Below are 18638 nucleotides of genomic sequence, written 5' to 3' on the forward strand. Positions count from 1 at the left end.
CTATCCTGACCGATACCCGTCGCTAGCAGCTCTCTCATCAAGTCCTCTAAGCTGTCCTCATCTTCGACCTCTTGCCCGTCTGTGCCTGGAAACCAGTCTTGATGGCCGACACTGACCTCTGCGATCCGCAAGACGAGCACTTCATAAAGTAGATACGGTTCTCCTTGAGCAGTAGTGTGTTGGGCGACTTGCAGGTCTTGCACGTCACGTACTCCACTGTGTACGGCAGAGAACGGAAAGCAGGACTGTGATCAGCAAGCACGTTTCGGAGACTCGACTAGACCACTACGCAGTCCCACTCACCAATGTACCTCCTCAGCACATTCTCGATCTGCTTAGGCTGGAATCGACCCTTGATGATTAGCCTTTGACTACCGTCGACTGAGCCGACTGTACCCAGCTCGGCAAAGAGATATTGAATGACGTGGTCTGGCTGTCTGTGCATCCTCTTGCAGATGTCGATGACGTTGGCGAACGAGGTTTTCTTCGATCCATCTCGCGCCACCTGGGGAGGGACAATGGTGTACTTCTTCTTGTCACCAGACAGGGCGGGATTTTGAGCTCTCAGGGTGCCAAAGAAGCGTCCGAGGAGCTCCTGATATGTGTAATCTCTGTCCGTGCCATGCCAAGTCTCGACTTGCTCACTGCTACCTCCAGCCTGGTCGTCTCCATCGTCGGCCTTGAAAGGGTCGTCTCCCAAATCCGCATCATCGTCACCCTCACCACCAGTCGCAGCTGCTCCACTTCCCTCTCCCTCGCCCTCTCCGAGCTCCTTCTCGAATGCCTCCATATCGAAAGCTGCCTTCTTCGACTTCTTCTTTTTCTTCTTCATCTCTCCGAAGTCGAGGTCCCCGTCTTCTGTGTTCTCAGCGGCGGCGGCTCCAGCCTCTGATGCTGGCTCAGCATTGGCGGCTGCTGTGGATGCTGATGCCTCCTCCTGAATAGCAAGATGAGCAGATATGCGTCAGCAATAATGGCGACAAGCAGCGAACAGCAAAGCGTTCGCGGGCTGTCGTAGCTTCTGTTTTGGCCACCGCACTCACCAAGTCAAGATCCATCGGGATGGCCTTCTTGGACTTCTTCTTCTTCTTTAGCCCGCCGAACATGTCTTCCTCGCCTGCTGCCTCGGGAGCTGCCTCAGCCTCTCCTGCCGCGACATCGGCTGCTGCTGCTTCAGCATCCCCATTTGTGGCAGGGATGGTCTCCTCATCGTCGAGGCCAGAGAAGTCGACTGTCTTCTTCGACTTCTTCTTCTTCTTGAGCGAAGGGTCGAAGAGGGGCTCTTCAGGATTTTCGGCTGACATGGTGGGCGCGAGGTCGTGTGCTTCGGGAGCAAGAATGGAGTATAGGGTGTTGTATATGCTGTATGATGCTGCTGCACTGTAGTACGATGGTGCTGGCAGTCGTGCCTCGTGTGACTGTTAGATGGAGGTGGGAAGGTGATCGTGAGCCAAAAGTCTCTGGAAGAGTCACTCTGCCTTGGCCCTTGTCGCCCGGCGTGGCTCATGGCTCTGGCCAGTGGCGGGTGGATTGCTGCGCGCGGTCATCGGAAGCCATCGCTTCCCATCGCATCGCTGGGATCCACGGCCCCGCCCGCCCGCACGCCCACAGGCACACACACCTTCTTCCTACCACTCTCCACCACCACCATCACCACCACTCCCTCATACCCTTCCACCCGCCTCCGACCATACCCCGCAACATGGCCATGCTTCCTCGAGCCACAAGGGCAGCCCTTCCAGGTCTCGCCGCCCCCACCCTCAGGGTCGCTGCCACCGCTGGCTTCCACTCGTCGGCCTCCCAGATGGCTACCCTGCGAGAGCTTGAGCAGCGTGTCAAGTCTGTCCGAAACATCGAGAAGATCACAAAGGTGGGCATCTGAAGTTCTGGGGAACGGAGATGGACGAGAGAGGGGCGCTCGAATCAAGGATAGAGCAAGAGGCCTGGGACAGGCTACGGCCCAGACGGCGACCCGAAAGTCCCCATTCAGATTTTGGTAGGACGGTATTGACCCATACTCTAATCCCTCTTCGTACTCCAACAGTCCATGAAGATGATTGCCTCCACTAAGCTGCACAAGGCTCAGAGGGCTATGGCTGCTGCTCGATCTTACGGCAAGGCCAACGAGGGTGCGTATTGGCTATGGGCGATTTGAGGTTGGGAGGGACCGGGGGGAAGGGGGGGTCGGCATCTGCACGCTCGATAAAGGACGCCCAGGCAGATTTGACGATACAGAGGGAAGAGTGGTGACCTTATGAGGCTCAGTGCGCCGGATGCAAGCAGTCGTTGAAGCAGGCAGACAGGAGATGAGACAGGAGAACCAGTTTGGTCCTCTCAATATCCGGGGCCCTTAGCTGATCTACTGACTCTCTCCATTTCGACATACTACAGAGGTCTTCAAGAACTCCGAGGCCAAGTCGCCCGAGGGAGGCAAGGTTCTCTACGTCGTCATCTCATCCGACAAGGGTCTTTGCGGTGGTATCCACTCGTCCGTTGTCAAGCGGGCCCGAGCTGAGATGAGGAAGATCGGTGGAGCTGCCGCCGACGCTGACTCGACCGATGGACCCGCCATCTTCGCTCTCGGCGACAAGCCCAAGGCCCAGCTGTCTCGAGCTCTGCCCAAGAACCTTGCCGTTTCGTTCAACCAAATCGGCAAGGACGTCCCCACCTTTGCTGATGCCTCTGCCATCACCGACAAGATCGTCTCCAGCGGCATCAAGTTCGACAAGGTCAACATCGTCTACAACACCTACGTCTCTGCCATCACTTACGAGTCCGCCATCATGGAGGTCTTCTCGGAAGCTTCTCTGCGTGATGCTCCCGGCTTCAAGACCTACGAGCAGGAGGAGGACACCACCAAGGACCTCGCCGAGTTTGCCCTTGCCAACGCCATCTACGCCACCCTCGTGGAAGGCCATGCTGCTGAGATCAACTCTCGAAGGAACGCCATGGACAATGCCTCGAAGAACGCTGGTGACATGATCAACTCGCTCAACCTGGCCTACAACCGTGGACGACAGGCTGCCATTACCAACGAGCTGGTCGACATTGTCACTGGTGCTTCGGCTCTCAACTAAGCACGCATGTGGAACGCGAACGAGCTTGTGTCGGATTGAGGACTCGAATGTAGGAGTTGCTTATCTGTTCATCCGCTGAAAGTAGAGCTTGTTGCATTGTTGTCAATTGGAATCAAAAGATATCACTGAACATGTTGGTATTGACCGGCTTCCGCATCGTGCACCTCATCGAGGCTGCCTGAAAGTGCTGCCGAACGAGGCCTGAAACCGTTCGTTCGCTCGCTTGAGTGATGTCGTTGTATGATGCTTTGATCCAGCTCATGCTCATTTGCCTTGCCCCTCATCACGAAAGTTGCACCGTGTACATCCTTGCCCTCGGTCCCTCGAGTGTGCTTCCGTCTGCCGCACGTGATTTCTTCCGCTCCGACCCAGGCATGACTCGCTCCCGACCGACCGACAGCCTGGGTTTGGATTCTTCTTCCCCACCGCTACCGCCTGCAGCATCACCATTGCCGAGCATATAACCACCTGACGCATACAACAGGAGCTCTCAAACCTCCTCATCTAATCTTGCGAAAGATCCTGAGCCTTTCCAGTGCAATCCGCATATCAAAGGCTTCTCCCCACCCCTGTTCCTCCCCACTTCGGACACCACCTTCAAGATGCGGTACTACGAAAAGTCCCTTCCGGACATCGACGAAGTCGTCATGTGCCAAGTGCGCCAGATTGCCGAAATGGGAGCCTATGTCAAGCTCCTCGAGTACGACAATGCCGAGGGAATGATCTTGCTGAGCGAGCTTTCGAGGAGACGTATTAGGAGTATTCAGAAGCTGATCAGGGTCGGAAGGAATGAAGTTGTGGTTGTGCTCAGGGTGGATAAGGAGAAGGGTGAGTCTGAATCGCGCTGCGCTGTGAGGATGATAAAGAGTGTAGAGGGAGTGGCAGCATTTCAAGCGAAGACGAGAGGACTGCAGAGCCTGCAAATGGTATCGGGCGGAAGGAGGGATAGTTGCTGTGGCGAGCAGGTGGACCAAGAGTTACCGGACATTGGGTTGTCACAGCGTAATGGGATAGTCTCAAGCTCATGCTCATCTCCTTCACTTTCCCTCTAGGCTACATCGATCTGTCAAAGCGTCGAGTCTCACCCGACGATGTCCTCAAGTGCGAAGAGCGTTTCAACAAGTCCAAGGCCGTATACTCCATCCTATCACACGTTGCTGGAAAGCTTTCGGGAGGCGAGGATGCCGATGAGAAGAAGCTAGGAGAGCTCTACGAGATGGTGGCATGGCCGTTGGACAAGAAGTTTGGTCACTCGTATGATGCTTTCAAGCTGGCTGTTACGTGAGTAGTCGCGTGCCTAGGGCGAGGCGCAATGTAGCGAATCGCAGGCAGTGGTGAGGGCACGAATCTGATGCAGCTTTTCTCATTCTCTTCTTTCATGCTCTAGTGAGCCCGAGGCAGTATTCGGCGGTATGGAGATCGATGCTATGGTCAAGAAGGAGCTGCAGGCCAACATTGCCCGCCGTCTGACTCCGCAACCCGTAAAGATTCGAGCAGACGTAGAGGTGACCTGCTTCGGCTACGAAGGAATCGACGCCATCAAGCGTGCCCTCCTCAAAGCCGAGGCCCTCTCGACCGATGTGGTGCCAATCAAGGTCAAGCTCGTCGCTCCTCCTCTTTACGTCCTGGTGTCTCATTCGACGGACAAGACTGGTGGAATTGAGTTGCTGGAAAAGGCACTCCAGGAGATTGAGGAGGAGATCAAGAGGGATGGTGGAGCAATCAATGTCAAGATGATGCCAAAGGCCGTCTCCGAGGTCGAGGACGAGGAATTGGCTCAGCTCATGGCTCGGGCACAGAAGGAGAACACGGAAGTCGAGGGTGATGAGGACTCAGAGGACGAGGAGGCCTAGAAGGGGATGCGCGAGCCCTTTGTTTAGCCATGGGTATGGCGCGGCTGTCACTATACTAGACTCAAAATCCATACGGACTTCTCATATGGCGATCAGAGTCTGCAGCAAGTGATGCCCATTCCGAGATGCTCGACAGACTGCCTATTATACGAGGTCTCAACGGGTTGAAGTTTCCATTGTGAGCCTTGCAAAAGAGTGACAAGGGAGAACTTACTAACAGGACTTGACGGGTGACAAAGGGACAAGAGGTGAAAGTCGATAGGATCTCATCGTGACTACACTCGAATCGTGACATGTGGTGCCTCTCTCCATTTCCTTACATTCCCACCCATGAGCTCCGTCCATTGGGGTTCTGCAGTGAAGACATTGCAATCTTGACCCTCTGCACCGCGAGTCCCCCTCCGCCTCCAGCAGCTCCTCCAGGAGGCTGATACTGTCCCTGGGAGCTTACGCTCCTCCCATTCACGGGGTGCATAGCCGAGTCTGTACTTCCAGATGCCCGCCGATTATTCTGCGCGGGATGACCTTGTCCGTCACTTGGGAAGCCGTAGGAAGGGACGCGGGGAGTATTGACTGCATTGGCAAAGGCGTAGTGAGGGTGATTGAATTGCGTGCCGAGCAGAGGACTGGCGGCACCTGGACCGCTACCGCCACCGCCGTACCACTGGGAGGGGTCAGGCGAGGAAGCCCCTCCGACGACTGTCAGCGCAGACGATGGTCGACCATTCGCCGCTCCACCGGCTGCGCCGCCGGGTGGAACTACGTTGAGGAAGACTTCGCAGCTCCATTCGTACCAAACCTTCCTCTCCGCTGTGAGTCGCCAGAGATGCACGTCTAGCTCACTCCCTGCAGGCAGGTACAGAGGCTCCTTCAGCGGAAAGTAGATGGGAAACCAGCTGAGCATGTCTGTGCTGCCCCTCGATGGGTCAGGGTGAATGCTAAGGGAGACGTCCCCGTAGAGGTGTGCCTCAAAGTAGCCCGCTAGACCATGGCAGAGGGTAGTGTTTGGGATCGAAAAGGTGTGGGAGGTGGTGCGGACATTGTGCGAATTGGAGATCGGCAGACCTGTACCGTCAAGGGGCAATTCAAGATCCTCGATGGGCCCGTGAGCGAATGTCCAGCATTCTTGGATCTTTTCCCTGCCAGCAGGCCCGTTGTCGGACGCCGGAAGATCCACGGCTCCGAAGAGGACCACGAAAGGCGTTTCAGCTGCCTTGATCTGCGCTTGTGTCGATGCGGTGGGATTGTTGCCTGAGACGGAGGGGCCAGAGGATGTTGCGGTACTGCTTGAGCCGGAGGAGAGAATCTCGCTGTGTAGCTTGGAGGAAGCTAGAGGCGTGATATATGATGTGTATGCAGAAGGAATCGAGATCCCGTTCCGTTTGAGGAAGCGACAAGCGCCATCCAGGCACTCGGGGCTCAGCTCATTGTCACCAAAGCTACCCAGTAGCTCACTGACAAGGATGTCCGCCCGCTCTTCCTCTCGCGCAGGACGAGTAGCAGTCCTCATGTCGCCAAATCGGAGCTCCACAGTATCAGCGCCCCACTCCTTTGCCTGCTTCTCTTGCAGCGCAATCATCGCCGAAGGGTTCTTCTCCAGAGCGACAATCTTGATGTCCCTGCCAGCATCGGCTGCTGCTGCTAAGCAACGACTGACCAGCGGTCCTCTGCCCGCTCCGCAGACCCATAGGAGTGTCCGTTCTCCAGCCGGACGGGCTATCAGGGCCTTGTAAACGGCCTCCTGGTACAGAGCGTACTTCACTGGATCACGCTCAAAGACTTCATAGGTAGCGCCTTCTAGATTGTCCATCAGGGGCTGTAGAGGAGCCTGCAACCAGTCCGCATATCCCCTCGCAAAGACAGCCACGGCTCCTTCTGATGGGGCCGTCCGTTCGAGATGTCGCAGGTACTCGAGATAGGAGCTTGGCCCGCCGCGCGTGTGCTGTGGCAGAGTTTCTTGTGTGCCGGACAGAATAGCCATGGGTTTCGGATGCTTGGTGAAGAGGGACCGCAAGAAGGATTGCATAGCTTTTGAGAGAACCGGAAAGCCCTTTGCATTTGCCAAGAAGGTACTGGCTGGGAGCCAGAGATGCTTGACTGGTTCTGCCTGCCACCTTGCCAGACCGTCCGAGGAAGGCAAGGGCATGGAGAGGTCCAGCATGATCTGCAGGCGGGAATTGTAGCCACAGAGATGCCGGATCTGCGTCCAGACTTCAAAGGCCCAATCATCGGCTGCTCTCAGGCTACTGCTACCACCCGCTGCCACTGATGTCCCTGCCGAATGTGTACTCATTGAGCTGGCTGACCGAGATGCGAGGACTTGTGCAAGGGCATGGGGTGATGAGATCGGTAGCCTCAATGCTAGTGCCATCCAGCTACCTGCGCTGGGAGCGCCCTGACCTCCAGGGCCTGCATTCAGAGCAGAGTTGATAGCTCGAGCATAGTGAGGCAGAAAGTGCCGTCTCGCAGGATCCGAAGACGGCGGTGGAAGAATGAATGTGGAGATCGAGAGGTACGAAGCATAAGTAAGGAGAGCATGCAAAGCGATCTCCGAGTCCAAGCGGATACCCTCATCCTGAGAGTCCAGCTCTAGCCAGCCAGGTGCCATGGCTATCACCCCTTCAGAGTCGTCCAAAGCGGTCAGGTTGAGCTCTGTTCGGCGGAATGCAGGGTTCTTTCTCCACTCCTCCGCCTCTCTCGCTTGGTCTAGCCTCTTCTTCTTGGCCTCGAGTATAGCTCTTGCTTGGGCGGCCTCTCGCATTGTGAGCTTTGGGGGAGGTAAGGCTCCGCGGCTCGAACTGCGCGGGATGCCCTGAGCCCTCCCCTCGGACGAGGGATCCCCACTGACAGGTAGCAACTCCCAGCTGCCCCCCACACCTCCCGGATTCTTGAGGCTGGGAGACCACCCTTGAGGCATGGTGGGCGCTGCTGCTGCTTGCTGCTGCTGCCATACACTCTGCAGGGCAATATTCTGAGCAGCCTGAGCAGAGAGTTCTCCTACATCGTCTTCTTCCGAGCTTGCCAGGCAGAGCCTCTCCCACCTTTGCCTGAATTCATCATTGGCCAATTCCATGACTGCCAGACCATACCCCGCGCTTTTGGCGTGTGCTAGAGCTCTTTGAGGAGCAGAGAGGCCCGCAAGCGCCTCTTCTATGGCAGCATCAAGGTGAGCTGGAAGACCAACAGGGGAGGCCCCTGTAGCCTCATGCAAGGCGTTGGCATGGGAGGCTTCTGGTAGAGTGGGAAGCCGAGATGTTGCTCCGCCCGACGCTGTTCCTGGCTGCTTTCGATGACTCGGGCCTTGCCTCTGTTCCGCCTGCTGCTGTTGCTGTAGTTGCTGCTGTAGTTGCTTGTTGCGCTGTGTTTGTTGCTGTAGGTGTATCCTGCTCAATGCTGAATTATGAAAGTGCTGGGCGACTACGAGGGGCGGAGCGGCTGCCTCATGGCCAACAGGATTGGGAGCCATGTAGCGTCCGTGCTAGTAGGCGAGCACAGTGGGTGTGGCCTGAGAATAAGTCTGACGAGGTCTGCAGGGCAAGGTCGCCTGCCTGAGGTACCTCCGGCGTCTGTGGCCTGGGCTACAAGAGCAGCGTGCCAGAAGAGGAAAAGGGTGCGTACAAGGAGGCTTGACTTGGTCTTAGCTTGCGGACAGTGGCCTGAGCTTGTGATGTCGAGAATTGCACTAGGCAAAGACAGTCTGTCAGAGGTGACTGCCGATGAGTCCAAGATCTGTGTGGTGGTGAAAGTGGCCTCAGGTGATGCCAGGAGGGTGCTGATGACTGGGGACCGGTACGACGTTCACTGCTTTTGTGCAAAGTGTTGATCTTCCGCTCCGCTTCCTTTGCCATGCACCTGGGCGTGTGGGTGTGCGTGCGTGCGTGTGTGTGTGTGTGCCTCGATTGCCGTGACGCCCAATCGGAACGGCGAGGCGCACAGGCATCGCAACTCCAGCAGGCACGGCACAGAGGGACAGCCCTGCCCTGCCCTGCCGCCTGCCTGCCTGGTCCGTTCCTTCTGAATACAGGACCAGGTGAGACCATCACCACTCAGATCACCACCTCGACAACCCTCCGTATCAAGCAGCGCAACAACGGCGCTGATATCCACAATTGGCGGACAGCTGACTCCCCTGCAAGTCTCACATAGTCGCATCTGTCCAACCCGGCTATCCTGACCAGTCAGTCCTACCGCGGCAGTCGGGCTCCTCGCTGCACACTACCACAATGGGTGACGCCTTTGTCGCTCAACCGGAGTTCTTCGAGGCCGACCTTGGCGAAAGTCTAAACTCTAGGACAGAGTCCCTGGCATCTTTCAGGGAGCTTGGACCTCCCGATCTTTGCCATGTCATCAAGACCACGGGAAGGACGGGCTCCAAAGATGTGAGTAGATGAGCATGACCTCGGCAAGGTCAGCAACGGCGCTCTCGTGACCTCGGCGCTGATACGACTCTCCTATTCGCTTATCAGATTGGCTCATACCATTATGTATCCGGAGTAGATGCCTCTTCCTCGGCTGCCCTTGCCGCCTACATCAATTCCCTCACCTATGAGTTGGAGCAGAACCCCGCATGGTTTTCTGGAAAGACGTCTTACAAGCTCAAGAGTGGAGTCTACTGGTACGTTTTCATAGGCAGCAAAAGTCCAGTGAATTGATCTCAAGCTGAACAGAGTCTGACTCGTCTCGCTTCGTCTCACCACCCCAGCTGCTTTAATGCCTTCTCGCGGGTCGATGTACGAGTTGAAGTGCGGATCCCTGGCAGCGTTGATGCATTTGTAGTCGATCTGCGAGGAGACCGGCATCCTCCCACTCCCGAGATCTGGCAGGAGGTATATCTATCTGCCCTCCTCCGCTCCATCCTATACGCAGATGACGCCAACTTCAGGCTAGCAGGTTATCGAAAGCTAGACCCCATTGCAGGGCCAGAGGCTGAACATCGCTTTCTCCGAGCTGCCGAGAACCTCTTCTTCAAGGGCTGGCAACTGGGCTCTGAACCAGAGATTCAGGTCGCTACAGTGGTTTCCAACCATCTCGCGAATGGAGTACTCAAGTACTTCGGCGACGCAGGCAGGTACGAGCAAGCCGTTAACCTCTTCGAGAAGCTCTACGCTCGCGAACCAGTGGTGGCAGCTCTGGTAGCTCAAGCTTACCTGGGGATGAATGAAGAGATCAAAGCTGTTCAGATCATGCATGCTGCTATCAAGGAGACGCCTCACTCCTACGCTCTTTTGCACGTACAGGCTGACTTTCTGAAGTCAAAGGGCAAAGCAGACTGGGCGTTGCAGCTGTCTAAGCAGGCAGTGAATTGCGCTCCTAGCGAGTTTGTGACGTGGGCCAAGCTGACGGAGTGCTACATCAACGTGGGAGATTGGGAGTCTGTGAGTAGGCACGTAGGCGATGCGAGGCAGTACGATTGCCGAGATGTTCTGACATGGCCGTCTCTCCTTCTGGCTCGTCTTAGGCACTCTTCACTCTCAACTCGTGTCCCATGTTCACGTACAACGAGCGGGACCTTCATCGCATGCCGCCGCCTGCCAAGACGCATTTGCCCACAAAGCAATTCATCGCGGACAGTGGTCTCCTCGACGAGGAATCGGCCAAGGACAATGAAGCCGATGTTGCCCTGCTGCGCCTTCCCGCCCCAGCTCTTCGAGGTACCTTCGCAAAAGCGTATGCTCTGCTATCACGGCTTGTGAGCCGCATTGGCTGGGACGAGCTGCTTCGGTGTCGAAGCGCCGTCTTTGTCATGGAGGAGGAGTATCGCAACCAGCGGCCTGGGGAGGCTACCTCAAGTTCAACCACCGCTGCAGGATCTACAGTGAGCAAGTCAGCTGCGGAGAATGACGACAATGCATCCGTTAAGGCTATCCCGCCGACGCCAGGGAGTGATGATGGGATCGGAGACGAGACATTCGACAGCTCGGGGGACAAGTCACTTCAAGACGGCATGTCGAAACTTGGCCTGGATGCTGGCGCGAACTCGTCGAGCCACAGCATACCGACCATCAAGATATCTACGGAAAGCGACCACGAGAGGGAGAGAGCTAAAATTGCAGATTACGTTCAGGGAGCTGAGGGAGGCAAGACGGCGGGGGAAGAGGAGACCGGTGGAGGTGCGGTTGAGGTCACACCACCTCCTTTGGAGAAGCCCGCACAAGCTCAAGCCGGAGCCCAGCATGGTCGGACCGACTCTGTTGCAACAGTGCAAGGTGCGTCTACGGGAGCAGACACTGAGCAGCAGCAAGCACAGCACGCAGACCCTTCGACAAGAGACGAACAGCCTGCCTCTGGCTTCTCGTTCACAAACAAGCGACTTTGCGAACGGTGGCTGGACAATCTCTTCATGGTCCTCTACGAGGACCTTCGCGTCTACACCATCTGGCGGGCCGAATTGGCTCACTACAAGACACAAGGTCTGCCGTATCGCAAGACCGGTACCGAGTGGGAGATCCTCGGCGAGCTGGCGCTTCGGCTGCACCACAAGGAAGAAGCGAAAGATGCTTTCCAGAGGTGTATCGAGGCAAAGTTCTCTGCAAAGGGCTACCTGCGACTGCTGGAGTCGTACGTGGAGGCGAGGGATGTACAGAGGAGTCTGTGGATGAGCTTGAGATTGACGGCATACAACCATCGGTGGTACACAGAGGGCTCGTATCCGGGAGCGGTGGCTACGAATCTGTTCAAACTGATCAGGACCGAGGGTCTGGCGAAGGTGTCCTACACGCTCGTGTCAATGTCCCCGCCGAATTCTATCCTCAAGCTGAGTGAGTAGCGATAGGTCGCAGACTGAGTGAAGCAACTTGACGGCAGCTGACTTTTTTTCAACCTCTCCCCGCTTCCTCTTCAGTGCAAAATCACTTTGCGTACGCACAAACGTTCAAGATTCCCGGTCACGACACCTAGGGACAGGTATGGGTCAAACGTCAAGGGGAGAGAGGAGACGGCTGCAGCGCAGCAGAAAGCGAAAAAGACGAAACCCTGTACTTTGCCATCATTTAAATCAACAACAACATTGCGCTGCCAGGGGCGCTTCCCCTGCGATCATCACATCTTGAGCGAGCGAGCGTTTGCGTGTGCGTGTGGGTTGCAAATGTGTTTCCACTCCCCTCGAGGCGTAGGCGTATTGGGTGGAGGTGTCCTGCCCCGCTTCAGATGCCCGCGTGGCTGGCTGGTGCCCGCCTGCAGTGCTGGTCCGCGTCGTCGTGCGTGTGTCGGGGTCCTTTCTCGAGCAACACTTTCAAGGACCTCTCACCTCTGACCACCACTTCCCCCACTCTATAACGCACGCCCTTTGCTCGTCCTCCTTCCCCACCGCAAAGTCGCTGTTCACATTCTCAGCGTACCTGCATCGCCCCGTCAAGAGCTCTCTCTCACTCACCCTTGAGCCTCGTGGACCTGATACAGGGAGAGAAGGGGAAGAAGTGCAACCTTCGTAGCTCATCTCCGTTAGCTCTTCCTTGACTTCCAATTTGTAAGCGCAGTGCTCGAGGCTTGGCATACAGAGCTTCTCAAAGACATTGGCGAGGCCGAAGATGGTCTTTGGTACGATCCTATACGTCTCGGTCCTCTGCCTGAATGCAGCGGCCATTTTGAACGAGGAGCGATTCCTCTCAAGAGGTGAGTTTGCGTCCTTCTCCCCAGCAGGGAGGGCGGTAGTGAGAGCGAGAGAGAGAGCGAGAGGGTGCAGAGAGCTGATAGACTTTCGTTTCCTCCCTCTGTGTCTTCTCTGGCCTACTGAAACTCTTCAGTCGGCTGGTCACCCGCTTCGATACAGTATGAGCAGCAGCACTCTTTTGGCGGAGGAGCACCGACGGAGCCTGGGGTCAAGGAGAGGCTAGTGAACTTGATTGCTGCAGTGAGGACACTATTGAGAGGTGAGTCACAAGGTGAAATCCCTGAAAGGTCGTAACAGGGCAACGAGAGCTGACTGGCTTGCTCCTTTGCTCGCTCAGTCCCCCTCTGCCTGCTGAATCTGGTCATCATCGTCTACGAGCTTCTCCGGTTCTGAGCAGAGTCGAGACGCCAAGCGTTTCCACTCTTCCTGCTGCATTCTCCTTGTTAATACCATCTCCTCCTCCTTGTACTCCTGCTCTTCGCTTGGCAGAGGTGAGCAGAGGTACGTGCCGCTCGAGGAGAGGACCCAGATCGCCTGGAGCTCTGCAGAGCTCACGTCCGCCCGACGGTTGCTCGCGTGGGAGAGGATTCCGCCCGCGGGAAGCCGAGAGGGAAATTGTGCGCCTCGGCTGCAGGCAATCACGATTCACTCGTTCGTCGGTGCTCATCGGTCGTGACTCGCATCGACTGGCCATGCTGACAAAAGTGGGTGTGCAATAACATCCCCCTTCCTTGCCTCCTCACCACTGCCATCCATCTACGTCGTGCTTGCTGCTATGAAGGATTCCTCACTACGGTAGATCCTCACGCATCACCCTCCTTCTTGCTCCTTCTCCATCCCCGCTCTATCTCTCCCTCTCTGCCCGAGCCTTTTCCCCCGGGGCAACAGCAGCCACAATGGACGTGCAAGAGCACGTCGCTTCCCCCGACTCCCCTACCTCTGCCACGACGCAAGAGAGGACTACTTCGTCTTCCCCACGGTCACCCTCCCGTAGCAGCGGCGCTTTCAAAGAGCCAACAACAGCCCCACCTCTCTCTGATGGGACAGCTCCCAGCCAGCTTTCTGGCGACCGATCAAACACGACGGACGACAAGCCCGAAGAGACTCGCGTACCTCGTTTCGCTCGCCGTCTCTCCGTTGCCAGTCGTCTCTCTCGTCAAGTGACTCGCGAGACGGAAAAGGACGACGATGATCCCTATCTTGTAGCCTTCTCATACAAGGACCCTTCGGACCCGCGACATTGGCCAGAATGGTACAAGTGGACCATCTATATGATCTACCTCTGGCCCGAGATTTGGGCACAGGCCATCTCCTCACTCTTTGCCCCTGCTACGGCAGCTGCTGCTGAGGCCGTGGGAGTGTCGGAGGCGGCAATGAGGACAGTGCAGGCCATCTACCTCTTTGGGTGAGCATGAGCAGTACAGTAGGACAGACGGCCAGGCACAGACTTTGCAACTGACTTGTGTCACTCCTCCTCTTCTTGCTCCTAGATTTGCCGTCGGACCCATCGTGGTAGCGCCTGTATCGGAAGACTACGGCAGGAAATGGATCGGCGTCGGGTCGATTGTCATCGTCAGTCTATGCCAGATCCCCTGCGCACTAGCAGGCAGTCTGGGCCTCATCCTTCCATTCCGCTTCGTTGCTGGCTTCTTCGCCGCCGCTACCTTCAACTCCATCGGCGTTGTTGCCGATCTCTGGGATCCGGTAGACCAGGGCTGGGGAGTGAACCTGTTCTGCTTGGCCGCCGAGGTGGGCGCTGATCTGGGAGCAGTCATGGGCGGCTACATCTACGCTCGCCATGGGTGGAGGTGGACATTTGGCGTCAGCGGACTGGGCATGGCATTCATCACCTGCGTCTTGCTCATTTTCGGCAGAGAAACAAGAGGTGGTGTGATCCTGTCCAAGGCAGCTGCCAAGAAGAGGAAGGAGACTGGCGATGACAAGTTCTACTGTCTGCACGAGAAGGACGTTCAAGCCAAGACTTGGAAGATGCGATTCACCGAGACCGTAGGAAGACCAGCGTGGATGCTCGTCACGGAGCCCATCGTTTTGACTACCGCCTTATTCGATGGACTCAACTATATGGTCATCTATGCCTTCATTCTCGGCTTCTCCCTCGTTTACGGAAACGTCTATGGCTGGTCAAATGGAAACGAAGAGCTTCCCCTAGTAGCAGCTCTGACAGGGTCATTCCTAGCCTTCTTCTGTCTACCCCTTCAGCAAGCATGGGAGCGTCGCTCCATACGGCGGTCCCCCGATGGCGAGCTGGTACCAGAGGAGCGTCTCTTCTGGCTCGTCGTCTCTCCTCTCTTCCCGGTTGCCCTCTTCTGGTTCGCCTGGACAGCAGTGCCAGGTGTACACTGGATCTCATCAGTCCTGGCTATCGGTCTCGTCGGCTTCGTATCCCACATCATCTTCTACGCCGTGTCAGACTACACAGTCGCCGCTTATTCCCTCTACGCCGCAAGTGCCGTAGGTGCCCAGTCCCTCATGCGCGAAGTCCTCTCGGGCAGCTTCACTCTCTTTGTAGTGCAGACTTATGAAAACCTCGGATACCAATGGGCCTCATCCCTCTGGGGCTTCCTAGCTGTAGTGGTAGCCGCAGTGCCCTTTGCCCTGTACTTCTTCGGCCACAAGCTGAGGGAAAAGAGTCCCTTTTGCCGAGAGCAGATGCAGGCCACGCGGGACATTCGCAAAGAGACGGAAAGACTCAGAGTCAAGCAGGAGAAGTCCAGATCTCGGTCCAGGGCACGCGACGCTTCGCGGCCTCCGGCTGGAGAGGAAGGTGCACCCCCTCGCGATGGGCCGAGCGAGGCAGATGTGGAGAAGAGGGGGGAGGCAGAGGCTGAGGAGAGGCAAGGCAGGCCGCTGGAGAGGGCAGTGGGAGCAGCGGCGCCTGCGGCGTATTTTGCTCAAGACGAGTGAGACTTAGAGAGGATAGATACCCTCAACCTCATCCCCCACCCGACTAGTATAGATGCCAGAAGCTCCAGGGACGTAGCATCTTTCACCTAGCATACACCACTCGTCACGCATCACGCATCTACATCTTCATCTTCATCTTGAGACCCTGTAATTAGTCACATTGTACACTACCTAGATCTGCAAAGAGCACCCACACCTGCACCTGCAATCGGATCCTCCTCCTCGCGCAGCCCCCCTCCCCGGGCTTCCCTCTCGTCTCGCCATCACCAAACCCTCCTCTTCCCAATCCAAGACAGATCAGCTAGATAGGGAGACTCCCTCATGTCTCTCTTCTCGCTTCTCCATTCTCACTTCCTCCTCTTGTACCACCTTTCTTCGATGGCCCATCATAAATAGGCGAGCCGATCAGCAAGACCTCTGCGCGACTCCTCTCCTCCCCTCTCCCCTCTCCTCATCTCGCCTCGCCTCTGCCACGTCGCGCTGCCACTGCTCAAGTCAAAGTCACTGTCAAAGTCACTGTCAAAGTCACTGTCACAGTCACTACCACAGTCACCGTCCTCGTCACAGTCGAGGACTCTCAACGGTACTCAAGCACAGTAAGGTCCACCTCTCGATCTGCGCGCATCCCCATCTCTCCTGTTCTTCCACTGGCGGTCGTGCCCTGATCGCGGGATGGAATGGGAGGGGATGCTGTGCGGATCGGGTTGGATCGGGTCGGGTTGGGGCGTTGTGTCATGATGACGATGTCGATGACGATGACTGCGGTGGTGTGCAAGTGAGGCAATCGGCATTGGAAGAGGAAGAAGGAGTGGAAGAGGAAAAGGAGAGGGAAGTGGGGGAGAGATTAGCGTGGAGGTTACTTGAGGGTCATGATCGTGCTCGTAAAGGCGAGGGCCTAGATGTTGTTAGTCTTATTATTTCTCCACCCCTCTTTTCTCTTGTACCTCTTCGATCTTGATCGTTTGCTCTAGGGCTCCTTTGACTGGGGTGGTGAGAGTTGCTTTGCACTGTGATAGAGTGCAAAGGATGGTATGATCTGGTATATTTCACTGGCACGTCTATCCTTATCGACTCTACTTCCAAAATCGTGCAGCCTACGCCTTTACTCTTTCAAGGTCTCCCACTCAGACTACCCAACCAATATCCCAGATCCCCACCTCCCCCACCAGCAGCAGCACCAGAAGAAAGGTACCACGCCCCCAGCACCGCGAGTACTGCCACCTCTGCCGCTCCCAGTAGCAGCTTACCCGCGCCAAGCAGGACGAGGGTGGACCAGATGTAGCCCACGAGACGATCCAGTGCGATTCCGAGGGTGCGGGATGACTGCCAGCTTGATGAGAGGGGGTAGGGGGAACGATTGCTCAGGAGGGCTTGAGTTGAAGAGGGGAGCGAGGGGAGAGAAGCGAGGAGGGTGAGAGGCTTGTGGTCGGAGATCTGCGCAGCGTAGGGGCGTTGCCATAGGGAAGGAGCAATCAGTACACTTGTAGATCTCACGCTTACACTGCGGAATTTAGGTCCCTTTGACTCACTGTGTAACTCATGATACTCCGGTAGAGCTCGACATTGAGACCCTGTAGCTCATCATTCTCCTTGCCCACGCTAGCCCAGAGGATCCGATCCGGCCATCCAGGTACCCGCTTCGGGCTTAGCTCGTCTCCTTTTCCAGCGTTCTTTGTCTTATCGTCACCAGCTGCAGCGGCAGTAGCGGCCTTGCCTCTGATGGGCTTGAACTTGTACGTGGGACCAAAAGCAGCGTCCTTGAGATCCACCTCTGTCATGCCCTGCAATACTTTGCCTTGCTTCTTGTTGATCGTGAGCTGGTCGTGCGGGACTAGCGAGGCGAAGTCCTTGCTTGCCACCTTCTTCGAGACGTCTTCCTTTGTGAGCTGGCCCTGCTCCTTCTCCCCCGCGCCAGCGCCACCACCGAGGTCAAGACGGTAGTTGAGATCACCAAAGAAGAAGACGTGATGTGCATCGTACAGTCCGTGCGTTTTCCCATCCACAGCAGCCTGTACTCCTCGCTTTGCCAGTCTCTTACGCTCAGACTGGGTCGCTCGATCTGCGTCGTACTTCTCCTGCAACTTTGATGTATCCCCACCTGTACGAAGATTTGGGAGGGCTCCGGCGTCGGATACGACTGGTAGAGGTTGGGCAGAGCTGGGTGGGAAGGCCAATCGGCTGACGATCGTCTTGAAGTCTTCATTCCTCCGGGGAGACATGTGGTCATGAGCGGCAAGATGGGCGCAGACAAAGGTGAGTACCTCGCGAGAATCCTCCAAGGTGAGATTGGACTCTTTGCCTTGCAGCGCCGTCTGCATTACCAGTCTAACGCCAACACCACCCTTATTCCCCAATAGGTTGAACACGCCCGCAGCAGCCGTCGATGTGCGCACTTCCTTCACCCTCGAAGGAATTCCAGCTCGATCCCTACCAAAGACAAAGAGGGAGATGCTAACCAGGTGCGCCTCGCCCAGTAGCGTGTAGTCCTCTGGCCCACCCCCAGGAGGATACATTCCGTCCGGCCTGGTCACCCCCGCATGAGGTCGCAACGCCCGCTTGATCTCCCTGACCGTATGAGCTCGCACCTCCTGTGCCGCAAGCGAATCCGCAAATCCTTCGTGCAAGGGCAGCAACTCTTGAAATCCCACAGCATAAATGTCCGGTGCTTCCCTGCCAGAGGAGAGAGAAGAGGCATTATACTCTCGTCGTGATTCGGAGAGGGTGGGGATGAGTAGAGGTTGCAGATCGGGAAAAGGGTCTTTGGCGCCTTGAAGATTGAAGTTGAAGGTGGCTACTTGCACTCGGAGGGGAGTATGGGCGGAGGGCATTGTGGTAATGCGAGGCTGGGAGGAGATGGATGGGATTGCCAATAATAGAAGGAGGAGAGGGAGGAGGAGGGAGAGCCGGGCAGCCAGACACAGCACGCTTGGTGCGACTCCGGGAAACAGTAGGAAGTGGGCCAGCGCCAGCAGATCAGACCAACTTTGTAAAGTGGGTCAAAGCGAACGTCGAGGGGAGAATGGATGTAATGTGAGTATCGCAAGCGGTGGTATGGAACCGAGGCACACGACGGAAATGGCAGCCCAGGCTGCAGCCGATGTGGAGCCCCGCCCGCTGAAAGCGGAAGAGGAGCAAGCGGCAGCTTTGGCACAGAGGCAGACAGGCAGGCCACAT

General features: G+C 56.6%; 8 protein-coding genes across 8 annotated transcripts; 5 read left to right on the forward strand and 3 right to left on the reverse strand.

Annotated features, from left to right (window-relative positions):
- Nucleotides 1-15: 15 nt before the first annotated feature.
- Nucleotides 16-1405, reverse strand: BCV69DRAFT_281370 (hypothetical protein). The gene is made up of 3 exons (XM_025491964.1): nt 1044-1405; nt 304-937; nt 16-216 (listed from the first exon to the last, which is right to left on the reverse strand). The coding sequence occupies exons 1-3, from the start codon at nt 1302-1304 to the stop codon at nt 47-49; spliced, it is 1065 nt and encodes a 354-aa protein (XP_025349529.1). The 5' UTR covers nt 1305-1405; the 3' UTR covers nt 16-46.
- A 258-nt stretch (nt 1406-1663) lies between these two features.
- On the forward strand, nt 1664-3189 carry BCV69DRAFT_281371 (ATP synthase F1 gamma). Its single transcript, XM_025491965.1, has 3 exons — nt 1664-1870; nt 2045-2129; nt 2392-3189. The coding sequence occupies exons 1-3, from the start codon at nt 1703-1705 to the stop codon at nt 3075-3077; spliced, it is 939 nt and encodes a 312-aa protein (XP_025349530.1). The 5' UTR covers nt 1664-1702; the 3' UTR covers nt 3078-3189.
- A 349-nt stretch (nt 3190-3538) lies between these two features.
- Nucleotides 3539-5027, forward strand: BCV69DRAFT_281372 (hypothetical protein). Its single transcript, XM_025491966.1, has 3 exons — nt 3539-3905; nt 4130-4358; nt 4465-5027. The coding sequence occupies exons 1-3, from the start codon at nt 3680-3682 to the stop codon at nt 4928-4930; spliced, it is 921 nt and encodes a 306-aa protein (XP_025349531.1). The 5' UTR covers nt 3539-3679; the 3' UTR covers nt 4931-5027.
- Nucleotides 5028-8727, reverse strand: BCV69DRAFT_281373 (PRMT5-domain-containing protein). The gene has a single exon (XM_025491967.1). The coding sequence runs from the start codon at nt 8394-8396 to the stop codon at nt 5247-5249; it is 3150 nt and encodes a 1049-aa protein (XP_025349532.1). The 5' UTR covers nt 8397-8727; the 3' UTR covers nt 5028-5246.
- A 264-nt stretch (nt 8728-8991) lies between these two features.
- Nucleotides 8992-11974, forward strand: BCV69DRAFT_281374 (chaps-domain-containing protein). The gene is made up of 5 exons (XM_025491968.1): nt 8992-9309; nt 9397-9545; nt 9633-10305; nt 10389-11688; nt 11772-11974. Exons 1-5 carry the CDS (start codon nt 9154-9156, stop codon nt 11825-11827), a joined length of 2334 nt encoding a protein of 777 aa, XP_025349533.1. The 5' UTR covers nt 8992-9153; the 3' UTR covers nt 11828-11974.
- Nucleotides 11975-12456: 482 nt separating this feature from the next.
- On the forward strand, nt 12457-12932 carry BCV69DRAFT_297665 (Yos1-like protein; the record flags this gene model as incomplete). Its single annotated transcript, XM_025494139.1, has 3 exons — nt 12457-12541; nt 12673-12798; nt 12877-12932. The coding sequence occupies 3 exons, from the start codon at nt 12457-12459 to the stop codon at nt 12930-12932; spliced, it is 267 nt and encodes an 88-aa protein (XP_025349534.1).
- A 239-nt stretch (nt 12933-13171) lies between these two features.
- BCV69DRAFT_142237 (MFS general substrate transporter) lies at nt 13172-15758 on the forward strand. The gene is made up of 2 exons (XM_025489293.1): nt 13172-13944; nt 14030-15758. The coding sequence occupies exons 1-2, from the start codon at nt 13436-13438 to the stop codon at nt 15462-15464; spliced, it is 1944 nt and encodes a 647-aa protein (XP_025349535.1). The 5' UTR covers nt 13172-13435; the 3' UTR covers nt 15465-15758.
- An 816-nt stretch (nt 15759-16574) lies between these two features.
- BCV69DRAFT_246098 (DNase I-like protein) lies at nt 16575-18292 on the reverse strand (the record flags this gene model as incomplete). The annotated part of the gene is made up of 2 exons (XM_025490191.1): nt 16575-16898; nt 16994-18292. The coding sequence occupies 2 exons, from the start codon at nt 18290-18292 to the stop codon at nt 16575-16577; spliced, it is 1623 nt and encodes a 540-aa protein (XP_025349536.1).
- Nucleotides 18293-18638: the final 346 nt, after the last annotated feature.

Source organism: Pseudomicrostroma glucosiphilum, assembly GCF_003144135.1.
Source record: "Pseudomicrostroma glucosiphilum strain MCA 4718 unplaced genomic scaffold BCV69scaffold_3, whole genome shotgun sequence".
Taxonomy (NCBI): domain Eukaryota; kingdom Fungi; phylum Basidiomycota; class Exobasidiomycetes; order Microstromatales; family Microstromataceae; genus Microstroma; species Microstroma glucosiphilum.